Source organism: Talpa occidentalis, unplaced genomic scaffold (genome assembly GCF_014898055.3).
Source record: "Talpa occidentalis isolate TD23 unplaced genomic scaffold, MPIMG_talOcc4v2.1 talOcc4.10, whole genome shotgun sequence".
NCBI classification, from domain to species: Eukaryota; Metazoa; Chordata; class Mammalia; order Eulipotyphla; family Talpidae; genus Talpa; species Talpa occidentalis.
In genome coordinates, this window is record NW_023600993.1 from 14,973,570 (window position 1) to 14,986,153 (window position 12,584).

Below are 12,584 nucleotides of genomic sequence, written 5' to 3' on the forward strand. Positions count from 1 at the left end.
TCTACTGGAGTCCAATTTCATTTGAAGTCTCTTCAATTTCTTCTTAGATCCCAATTGTTGAGGTTCCTCCAAAGAGACGATTAAGATAAGATTTTACAAAATGCACTTTCTACAAAACTCCCACACAAAGACAAGGAGCTACCCACACACTCAGCAAACAGCAGACTGAGCATGCTACTTTAAGAATTATGCATATCACATTTGCTAGGAGTAAAAGGAAAAGTGAATGATAATTTCCAAACTGACCTGGATATAGAAGTTCTTGAGTCAAACTTTCGTAGCAGATGGGATGATTTGGCCTGACAGTTACACACAGTCTCTGCCAGTGTGAAACTGATAACCAGTGACAGAGAAGCAATAATAACTTTGGAAACTGAAAAAGTATGAGAAGCTAGGGTTTGATTTTTTTTAAATGACTTAAATTAGAAGTATTTTCCTATGCTGAAATGAGACTTTGAAATTAGGGTGACTCAGATATAGACTAGTACTTTCCAACAACCCTTATGAATGCTACAATTAATCCAGTAATTCATTTTATTGATAATGTACAATTAGGATGCTAAATGATCTGAACATATTACTTCTCTTACTCTAAGTGCTTTACACATTATAATTAAGCAAAGCAAAGTTAAAATCATACACATAATTAAGGAAAGCAGTGTTAAAATAAATGAAATAAAATTGTCCTCGGTACTCAGTTTAATCTCCATAAAAGACTATTACATACTTTTACAGATGGTAGGGCTTCCTAACACCCAGCCCATAAGTATATTAACGGAGCCTGAAATCGTGGTTTAATTTCTTCGACTTGGAGCAGAGTCAGTTCTTTTCTTTGCTGAGTGTTTATCATAAATAGAGGTCTCTTCTTCCAAATAAAATAGTTAAGCCTCAGAACTGTTGTGTTTCTAAAACCATACACAAGAATGAATCTCTATTTAGAATCAGCAGAAAGTTGTTACACAACATGCATTTTCCTTGGGATGCTTTTGACCAGGTGGAAGAAATATATATTTAGATGCACTTGGGTGTAGTAAACACCTATTGAATATGTCTCAAATGTCTATCAAGAAGTTATTTCCACCATGAGCTACTCTTAATTATTTAAGTGACAGCTGGAAAACCTTAAATCTGGGTCCTTTTCCCCAAATTTAACTTCGTTGAGCGTGTTGAAAATTCATAACACTTTTCACTCTCACGAGAAAAATTAACATGAGTTGAGTTACCACTGTTTTTCACACATATACTAGTCACTTTTTAAAAATGCCTTAACTCTTTAAATCCTCATCGAAATGAAGGTGCATACATCTGCCCCCACTCCCTGCAGCTCTTCTCAAAAGGCTATAATGAGTCCAAGCAGAATACCTGTTTTCCTCTGTGAATTCACTTGTTTCCCCAATGGGCTCAAATTTTCTGATATCCCCTTAACATTAGGGTGGCTTTGGAGATAAAAATGTGATTGAGGATTGGAACCATATTAATCTGGGCCTCAGATTGTTCAGGAAATCAATGACATTTCCAGCAACTTTCTCAGTAGCTTTGGTTAATATAAATGTGTCCTATTTAATCTCCCAAAACTAATTTTAAATGATGGTTTATGGAAAGATTATAACAGAATGATTTCAATGTTTCTATTATTAAAATAATAATAACTATGAAGCCACAACTTTATAGCTTATTCTATGAGAATATTAAAATTATTTCATCATAATTATTCAACTATATGTAAGAGTTAAAATAATACATATATGACAAGAGTGCAAAATAAAAATTCATCATAGCCAGAATGACAGATAACAGATGAAGTATTGATCAAAGGGATCTAGCCTGCATGTTATTGAGTATTTCAAAAGGTATTTTTACTCTGATCAAGTTACACAGAACCAAAATGACTGCATCAGAATGTACCAAAATAGCTGTATTACATGTAATCGTGTTCTACTTCACTGCAGGATATTTAGGCTACAAATTTAGACTTAAGCGTTGAATTCCTGGATTTCTCTTCCATTATATATTGTGTTGTTCTTGCTAGCTTTGATGCATGCCTTGGTGTTTGGAAACGTGACAGCGATCATACAGAGGATGTACTCCAGGTGGTCCCTCTATCACACTAGAACTAAGGACCTGAAAGACTTCATACGTGTCCATCATCTGCCCCAGCAGCTCAAGCAGAGGATGCTCGAATATTTCCAAACAACCTGGTCAGTCAACAATGGAATAGATTCAAATGAGGTAATGTTCATTTCTCATGTTGATGTTTTTCAGGCAGAAAACATACTCTAAGGTAAAAGGAAGGCGCTCTCATGTAGCCCTCAGATGTGAACAACAAACCTGCAACTTCTCTCGCTTGACTTTTTTTAATCCTTCATGAAACCCAGTCCATCTTCTTTCACCTGCTTTGGCTTATGTTGTCCAGATGCCTCTCCTTTGATCAATGTTTAAGATTTTGCTTGCTACTTTGGTCAATCAGGCAGACTTATTTTCATACTCTCTGACTCTCTTTGAAAAGAACCATTTTTTATGTGAGTTAAATACTAGAATCTTGAAATTTTAAATTAAATGTTGAAATATTAAATTCACCAACATAATGGTTGCCTCCCAAACTATCAAAGTAAAAAAATAAGTGTTTTTCTGCAAAGGTATAATCGGTGAACCACCCCCCCCCCCGGAAACTCCTCAGACTACCACTGTAAGAAATGTGTCATATGAATCAAGCAACCATTCCAACAACTCCCCAAGCAAACCAGAAATCAACTTTTTTCTTTGATTATTTGGTTTCTCTGTGCTTTGTATGATCATTTCACCAGAGGAAACACTAGGAGTCCTTATCTTCTATCCCAAATGGGAGTCTTAGTGAAAAGCAAGTCACAATGAGCTCTGTGTTTTCATTCTGGATTCTTTTATTAATTTATTCTCTTTCTCCAGACTTATTATCAGCTGATTTTTCAGTAGCACATACTTGGAATCACAGTCATTGAAAAATGTCTCCAGGATTATAAATACTTATCTGCCCTCTTTGATACTCATATTGGTCAAACCGTGGGGGGAAAAAAATCCCTGTGGGCTTACAAAGTAAATCAATTAGACTCCACTTACCCCAATTTGATCTCCTCTTTCATCTTTACCAGCTTTTGAAAGACTTTCCAGATGAACTGCGTTCAGACATCACTATGCATCTAAACAAGGAAATCTTACAGTTGTCCCTTTTTGAGTGTGCCAGCCGTGGCTGCCTCAGATCTCTGTCTCTACACATCAAAACCTCTTTCTGTGCTCCGGGAGAGTATTTGCTCCGTCAAGGAGATGCTTTGCAAGCCATCTACTTTGTCTGTTCGGGCTCCATGGAAGTTCTGAAAGACAGCATGGTGCTGGCTATTCTAGGTAGGTGTGAGTTGAAAGATTTCATGAAATTTTACTCTGGAAAATTTAAGGAGATGAAATAGGAGGGAAAACTGCTATGGAAAGTAGGAAAATTATGGTTGAATAAGTGGACTCAGGATATTCCTCATATGGGCTTAATTTGCCAACTATTTTACTATTAATGCTGAATATTAAGTTTACAATGTGCTAAGAGTTGTGTTTAACATATCATTTGATGCTTGTTAAAAATCAAGCAGTATAAACATTTTCGTTATTAAGGTTACATTGGCTTATAACACTATATTTGATCTAAATGTACAGGATCGGGCCTCCCCAGTGGCGCAGCGGTTGAGCGTTGGGTTGCGAGGCTGCCCGTGGCCTCTGCAGCGCCGGTTCGTTCCCCGGCTGCTCCCCGGCCACCGGAGGAGGGTCCCACATGGCACACAGACCTCTCCTGCCGCCCGCTGCTCCCCTCAGCAGTGTACTTCGGTCCTTCTGCCTGTTCTGCTCCCCGCTCTGGCTCTGGTGAATTCTCTCCCCCTCCCGTGCTTCTGACTGTGCCCAGTGCATGTATAAACAAAAAAACAAACAAACAAATAAATAAATAAAACATGCCTCTATTAAAAAATATATATATAAATAAATAAATAAATGTACAGGATCACACTCCTTCAGATATATGTTAGCACACAAAGTACCCATTCTTCTCCATAACCCAGTGGGTGCCCTCCACACTCTGCTCTCTTCCCTCTACCTCCCCCTCTGGTAGCTTCACTTCTGCTGTCATATTTCTAGGGCTTGTTATTTCTTTGGTTTCACATGACCCTTTGTTTTGTTTCAATATATTTGTGGTATAAGTGAAACCATCCAGGATTTGTCTTTTTCCTTCTAACTTATTTCACTTATTTCCCAGTCCCGTCCATGCTGTCACAAATGGTGAGAGTTTGTCTTTTCATAGCTGAGTAGTATTCCATTGGGCATATATACCACATCTTCTTAATCCATTCCCCCATCATTGGGCACCTAGGTTGTTTCCACCCCTTGACTGTTATGAATAGTGCTATAGTGAACACAGGCATGCACATATCCCTTCAAATTAGTGGTTTTGCATTTTTCAGGTAGATACCTAGGAATAGAGTTACCGGATCATAAGGTGGATCTAATGAATATTAATTGGATATATAAATAATAAATGAAGGAGGTACAGCCAAAATAAATGAGGTTTTTTTTTAAGAGATACACATAAAATTATGGATAGAAAATATCATCGCTAATCTATTACCATTTCCTGTCTTTAAAGACAATTATTTTTCCAGAGACTTATGGTTTGATATATATTTAAGCAAAAATAATAAAAAGCACCATTTTGAACATATCTTATGGACTGTTTCCAAAATGTAAAAATATGGTAACTTACAACAATTCTAGGAATGGAGTACAAATCCAGAAGCGGTACAAATCCGTAAGAAATTTCTATATAACTACCACTGTTTGCAGTACATGATTTTATTTAGCTCATCCATTTGTTGTTGTTTTTTTCTTTATATACTCTATGTGGTCTTGTCTTTTCTTACTTAAAAAATAATTGTACTTACACTGAAAGATTTAATCCGTTGTCTCTTGCTTCTGGTCCCGATTCCTCCATTAATTATGATTTCCATGTTTAATGTGGCCACATCTTTGCTTCTGCCATGTGTATATCAAAAGTGATTTAAGTGCAAATTGCTACATGGCCATTCTAAACACACATCGGTGGTATTGCAACTAAACATAAACACAGATAATAAATTATTAATATTTTTCCTGCATGGTTATCATTATTTTAGTGGAGACTATCTCACTTTCCCAATGGCAATAATTGTTTTAATATGGCTAATTCAAATTAATACTGATTTTGATAAACTTAAGTACATGGCTTCACATTTGATCTGAGATATTTACTACATGTTCATTCTGCCAACAAGATGAATTAATATATAATGTTATAGGGGAAAAGTCTCACCACACAGCTGTCAAGTCATAAGTTATTCAGCCAACTCTGTTGTTCAATCAATATGTGAAGGCACGTCTTAATCTGATGTCTGGGAAGGCAGTGGACATACAGGCCAGAATTTGTTATGGGAACAGAGTTGTTGCCTTGTTCACCTTCATTTCATGTTCCACTAATTGTGTTTTTTCACCAATGTCTTCACTGATGTTTAAACGAAAACAACAAAGCACCGATTAATGCACTCTTCACAGATGGCATCAGTCTGCCTGACTGTAATTAACATAAGTTATGGCTGTAACTCGAACAGTTTGCAGACACATCCCATCCCTTTCCCCCCAATGGGAGAATAACTGATTAGCAAATGTCAATAACAGAATTCTGAAAAACGGAGACTAGACGAGTCCACAGGTATCGTTCTCTTCTTTTAGACACAGTGCTCCTGAGATACACAATAACCAAGAAACTTAGATCTAGTTCTCAAATCCAGATAATCCAGATAATGAGAAATGCACAACACTGTGAATGAATGAGGATGACAACCGTGTTGTTAGCAGTGCTAACACAAGCTCCGGCACGTACTGTCAATGCTTCACCAGCAGTCGCTGAAACAGTAGTAAGCTGGAATTCTTTAGAGGGTGCTAAGTTTAGCAAGATGTTGGTACTTCTTTTACAGCTGATGCCACTGTGGCCACAAATAGCCATACAATGACCATCCAAGGTGCCAAAGTGTGATAACTTTAAAGTTACCCAAACACCAACTGCTGAGCAGAAAATGTGAGAGGTTCCTCCCTAGTGGCGCAAGGGGTTAAGCACAGCACTGTGAAGCTATCCGCAGCCTCTGCAGCACAAGTTCAATCCCCGGCAGCTAGGGAGCTACCCACATGGTGCAGCAGACCTTTCCTGACTTGCCCGCTGTTCCCCTCAGCAGTTTATTTCAGTCAGTCTGCCTGATCTGCTCCTCACTCTGTCCCTGGTGAATCCTCTCGCCCCCCCCCACACACACACACAAACCTCTGGCCTGTACCCCAGTTCTTGTATGCATAAATAAATAAATCTTAAAGAAAATGTGAGAGCTCATTTTGACAAGACACTGCATCATGATAAATTCTCAGATATACAAAATTTGATAATTTGCACTATTCATGGCATCCTGACTATATTTTTATCTCATATCTGTCCCAACTTTGAGTTTTTGTGCAGAAAATTAGATTTCTAACAAAATATGCAAGAATCAAAATTTTCAAGATTAATGATATTGGTAACAACAATAAATCAAACCTGGATTCTTTATCATTATGTCACTATTTAATTGCCTTAGTGTCTGCAAGAATAGAGTTTAGTCTTTTTATTTCTATCAGACAGGTTTGATTTCAAGGTTTAAAGACAATATTAATTTGAAGGTAATACCTAGATAGAATGTAATAATTTTTAAATGCTCCATTTTTCGTCTTCTATAAATATGTATGAATGTCTCAGGTCTGCATAGTTAATCTGTATGTTTCCTTTTACTGTTAAATGCAGTAAAGCCAATTATTACTTTTATTGGATCCTGCTACATTCCACAGACTTTACTTCCAGAAACGTTGGGTACAGTAAAAACTAAAATTTAGACATTAAAACATAAATTGAGGGCCTCCCCGGTGGCGCAGCGGTTGAGCGCTGGGTTACGAAGCTGCCCGAGGCCTCTGCGACGCCGGTTCGATCCCCAGCTGCTCCCCGGCCACCAGAGGAGGGTCCCACAAGGCACGCAGACCTCTCCTGCCACCCTCTGCTCCCCTCAGCAGTGTACTTCGGTCCTTCTGCCTGCTCTGCTCCCTGCTCTGGCTCTGGTGAATTCTCTCACCCTCCCATGCTTCTGACTGTACCCAGTGCATGTATAAACAAAAAAACAAACAAACAAATAAATAAATAAAACATTCCTCTATAAAAAATTTTAAAAAAAATTATAAAAAAAAAACCATAAATTGAATGCAGCAAACTGTTTTATAACATTCCAAAGATATTATTTGCTTCTTGGCTGTTTGGTTGGTTGGTTAATTGTTGGTTGCTGGTTCCTATGAAATGGAGCAGAGTAACCATGAAAAAACAAAGTCAGAGACCAGGTAAGATGCTATTTGAGCACAGAATAAAGACACAGAAACCCCTAAGTTGTAGCCATGAACCCAGTGTCCTCCGTGAACTTGGTTACATTACCTCAGCTTTTAACCTAAGTTTGCCTGAGAATTCAGTTTATTTTCTTTCTGATGTCTCAGTGGGATGTTTAGCAAATTTGAAGAAACCTGAAGCTCTAATCTATAAATTTGAAGCTGTAATCAATTTTTTGCCAGCAATGTACAGTTATGCTCACCTTCCTGCTAAGTTGAACTAATTTAAATCAATTTACAGATTTTAAAGATTCAAGTATGTTTTCCGATATTATCTAATCAGCAATCCCAAGGGTGCAAAATAGTTCGCAGGAAGATGAATTTCAACCTCAAACTGATAGGCTGAAGTGTTACAGGCAAAATATCAGGGGATGCTGGGTGTGGGCTAGGGCACAGAAGACTTGCAAGGTTCTATTAGTTCTCTTGGCGATGGCATAAGTGAAGAGCTCATAACTTTATTCATTTTTTTCTTTTATTGAAGTAATACTGGTTTACAGTATTAGATAAATTTCATTAGATTAGAAATCAATATCTGTCTATACTTCAGTAAGTTCATAACTAAATGTCCTATTTTATCCTTGACCTTTCAATTGATACCTTTTAGCCAGGTGACCCATACTTTTCCCTCTTCCCTTATAATAATCACTCATTTGTCTTATAGTCTAAAAGATTGTTTTTTTCATTTATTTTATTGTTTGTTTGGTTTTTTTATATACCCACATAAGAGTGAAATCATACAGTGTTTGTCTTTCTCCATCCAATATATGCCACTAAGCATGTAGGCCATCCATGTTGTTGCAAATGACTGGATTTCATCTTTTTCATGGCTGAGTAGTATGCGTGTGTGTGTGTGTGTGTGTGTGTGTGTGTGTGTGTGTGTACAACATCTCCGCTATCCAATTACTTGTCAATGGGAACTTGAATCATGCCCAGCTCTGGCTATTATAAATCATGTTCCAATAAATGTAGGAGTTGTATCTTTTTGAATTAGTGTTTTTGTATTTGGGGGATAAATGTCCAGAAGTGGGATAACTGGATAAATAAAAATTTTTATTTTTAATTTTCTTAGGAATCTCCATACTGCTTTCCATAATCATTCACCAACAGTATATGAGGGCCCCCGTCTTGCCACAACCTCCCTCTACTTGTTTTCACTTCTTTTCTGACAGTGAAAGTGAGATTTTTTTAACAACTGGCAGAGCTATAGAACTATGATCATTTTTTATATTTTTATGGAGTGTATTTCATTGTCCATCATGTCTAATAGTTATCTCTACCTCCCACCTCTAAAAAGAGGAATGGAGGCTCCTCTTCCCACATCACCCTCTATCTTGTAGACATGTTCAGAGCTGAATAAAACAACCAGAGTATGTCTGAGAGCTGATGGTAATGCTTATATTATTGTCCACACTGCTAGAATCAAAATTATTAATACATCTCCTGATGTATTAATCTCAATAATACAGAGCCTTTTAATACGCAGTCTAATCCCTTATCATTTCCCTTGAAGGGTTAAGGCAACTGTGACAAAAATGTCAAAGGGTTTGTTTAAAGTCATTCACTTAATCCTGTGAGGCCCGTATGGAACCATCTATGACCGACAATTCTTGGCCTTGACCCTTTAGATTAGTATTCTCACCCAGGGACAGTGCTATCAGTCAGGGGACATTTGGCAATGTCAAGATATTTTTGGTTGTCATGAGTGAGGGTGGGAAATGTGAATGTAAGATCCTGCTAAACAGTCTACTAAGTGAATAAGAAAAGGTCCTCCCCAAGAAAAGAATTATCATGCCCCAAATTGCAACATTGCTGAGGTTAAAAACCCTTCTCCAGACAAATGTTCTTCTCTTTTCAGTGTAATTACACAAAAATGAAGCTTGTAAATCAAATGAATTTTCCAGTCTTAAGCTTGTTTGTTTTTTTTTTTTTAAGTGACATCTTTTTTTCACCTTTTCAAGGGAAAGGAGATTTAATTGGAGCAAATCTATCAATTAAGGACCAAGTGATCAAGACCAATGCAGATGTGAAGGCTTTAACCTACTGTGATCTCCAGTGTATCATCCTCAAAGGACTCTTTGAAGTGTTGGACCTTTACCCAGAATATGCCCACAAATTCGTAGAAGACATTCAGCATGACCTTACCTACAATCTTCGAGAAGGTCATGAGAGTGATGTAAGTCTCCCTTTTAATTAGTGCTGAGGCCTAATAGCATGGGGCCAGGAGATCATTAACAGTAAAGGCATAGGCCATGACCTCACCTCACTTTTTAAAAAATCTCTGAATATATAAGATATGACTATTTGGCCATTAGTTGAGCAATTAAATAATTAGCTAGAAGTCAAACCTGGAGTTTATCATCAACATTCCAGGAAAGTATTATTTATGGGTAACTTCTCTTAACTCACTTCTTGCTTATGTTCATGTATTTATAACTAGAATTAATTTTAATAATATACAATATTTAACTAGAGATGTGTGATTTCTCCAGAATTTAAAGATTTCCAGATACAATTTATTGTGTTTATAGTTGTTCTGTTCCATTTATTTGACATGGATTTTGCTTCAGAATAATCTTTTTGTTAACCAGAACCCAAAACACTCTAAAAATATCTAAATATGCATACAAGAATTAGCGCCAAAGATTGTCACACTGAAAACATAATGAACATTTTATGAAATATATATTTGCTCCATGTTTCAGTTTATACAAACAGCCTTCCTGTCAAAATATGTACCGAACTGCATCCTGTGATTAAGCTGGTCGTGAATATGACTTCATTAGGTGTGTCAGAGAGACAAATGATTTAATAGGAATGATTGTGAAAAGGCAGGCCAGAGCATGCATAGCATTATATAACAACCAAAGCCTTGCTTTGTTTTCTTGAGCTTTGTCCCCAATATTTGCAGTATTCAATTTTTACCCCCAGGAGTCTAAGAAGCTATTGTTTTGACAATCCCATGTATTCTGTTAGTCATTGATATTCTGTACTTTAAAAGCTAGAGAAAGAATCCTAATTGTGCATTAGTTCATTTTGACTGAGGAAAACACATGACAGTCAATACAGAAATGGTCTCCTATTCTGAAGTTCAGGATTACCAGTTCTGAGTATACACTCTCTCCATTCAGAGCAATAAACAGCAAAGGACATGTCCATGTTGTTGGAAACCTATTTGTACTTAGCATTCTGTCCCTATAAAAGATCTCATTTAGTGTTTAAAATTACTCTGTAAGGTACATGTCAGTCAATTTTTATGGAACAGCAAACAGAATCAGATGGTTAAGTAACTTGTACATGATGACACAAACGTAGGTGACTAGAACAAAGGCTAAGTCCAGGTCACTGTCATCTCAAAATCTAAGGTACTTTGCATGTCTTCCCATGCAACAAACTGAATTTTAAAACAACATGGGCCTCTTGTGCTCTCCATAACAGCCTAATATGACAACTGCTTTTGAAGAGTGAAAGTAAATTAGTGGGTAGAAGTAACTAAAAAAAAAAAAGGAAAGAACTGAGAGATTGAGAAATAGCCAACATTCCCCAGCATGGAAAAATGAAAATTTTGAACCTCAATATTTTCTTTTTATTTGATTACTTTTTAAGGATCCTTTGTCATGGATTAAATATATATATATATATTTCTTTTTTTTCTATTTGCTAAAACATTCATCATAATGATTGTAAAATTCCAAGATCTGAATTGCCAAGTGGGATCATTTTGATTACCTATTTTTGTTTTTTGCCTCTTTTGGTAGCCGATGTCATAATTTTGTTTAAATGTAGCTGTTCATTCTGAAAAACTGTCCATATTATATTCCTACAAACAGGATGAGGTTCCTTTTGGCAGGCAGAAAGAGTACCAGTGCATCACGGACATCCCACACACACGTCCTCTGAGGCTCTGTTAGGTCTATTTCAATTTTGTCCCTACTCTAGAGTGGCAACCATTACTTCTAAGACATGGTTTTTCTAATTCTTCAGCTCAGAGTCTTGGATGTTGACCAAAGTCCCTCCCATTCACCAGGCTTGATCTCCGTTTCCTCAGCACCATAGCACCGCTAAAAGCTCTGTTCTGCCTTGTTGCCTCTGCTGGCTGTTTTCCTTTGCAGAGCTGCCCAGGGGCTGGATTTAGGAACTAGCTCACACTTCATGGGCCACATGGGTGGAGTTGCCTCTTCTCTGGGGTTCCAGAAATTCCAGGTCGTCTGGTGCACCTGAACTTCACCCACTCTCTACTCAGCCAGAGTGCTCCTTTCTTTTCTACTCTGTTCTTCCATCAAATGAAATAGCAAATTCCTTCAGGAAAATTCCTAGGTAATTGTGGTGCTCACACTGGTGTGCTTCCCTTTTCTCAGGGGTCACAGACCTCCAAGTTTTACCTAACTGAGTTGATTACTCTCCAGTGCTTTCAAACAGTTATTTTACGTATTTTGTCCAGCTTTATAATTCTTTATGACTGAGGATTAGTTCAGTGCAAACTAATTCATTTTGGCTAGAACCAAAAGAATGACTTCTTTCCAGAGGTTTCTCTGTGAACTGCATTTTGAAGAACAATTGGAAGTGACAATTATCTCTGAAACCTCTATTATTTAGTATTTCCTAAACTTTGAACACTCAAAACTTCTATGTACATATATAACTAGGATCCTGGGCTGTTGCGCTTCCAAAAGGCAAGAAAAACTGGAGTACCCCTCTCTGTAGCATGACTCTTACGAGAAGCTGTATTCTGGTAGTAACTTAGGGTTATGGATTCCTACTCTGCTCTGCAACTTTCTCTGGTTGCAGAAACTGGCCCCTGTCCTGGATTTCCATAAACACAACAAACACTCAAAAATTTCCAATCACACAAAGTTTTTGGTGGGCTGAAGCTTTTGTGGAAAGTTGGTCATGGGTTTTAGAAGGAGGAATATTTGCATGGAAATGCAAAAGATACAGATGTAACTTACCTGTTCTTAGTCTTAAAAAAATCACATGTTAAGTCATTTGTTACTGCTTTCACATCTCTTTCTACCCTCCAAGCCCCCATTATTTCTGATACATCCTAGCTTCATTCTCTCTCTTGAGTTGTCTGGCATCTTTCCAATTTTGCCTTCCAG

General features: G+C 37.3%; 1 protein-coding gene across 2 annotated transcripts in view; it reads left to right on the forward strand.

Moving 5' to 3' along the window:
• Window positions 1-12,584, forward strand: part of KCNH8 (potassium voltage-gated channel subfamily H member 8) — a 246,037-nt gene that overhangs the window by 189,172 nt on the left and 44,281 nt on the right. For both annotated transcript variants that reach the window (XM_037524877.2, XM_054691469.1), the window contains exons 9-11: window positions 2,030-2,229; window positions 3,126-3,375; window positions 9,447-9,661. In XM_037524877.2, the coding sequence (XP_037380774.1) occupies window positions 2,030-2,229; window positions 3,126-3,375; window positions 9,447-9,661 (665 nt within the window). The remainder of the gene's footprint in view (window positions 1-2,029; window positions 2,230-3,125; window positions 3,376-9,446; window positions 9,662-12,584) is intronic.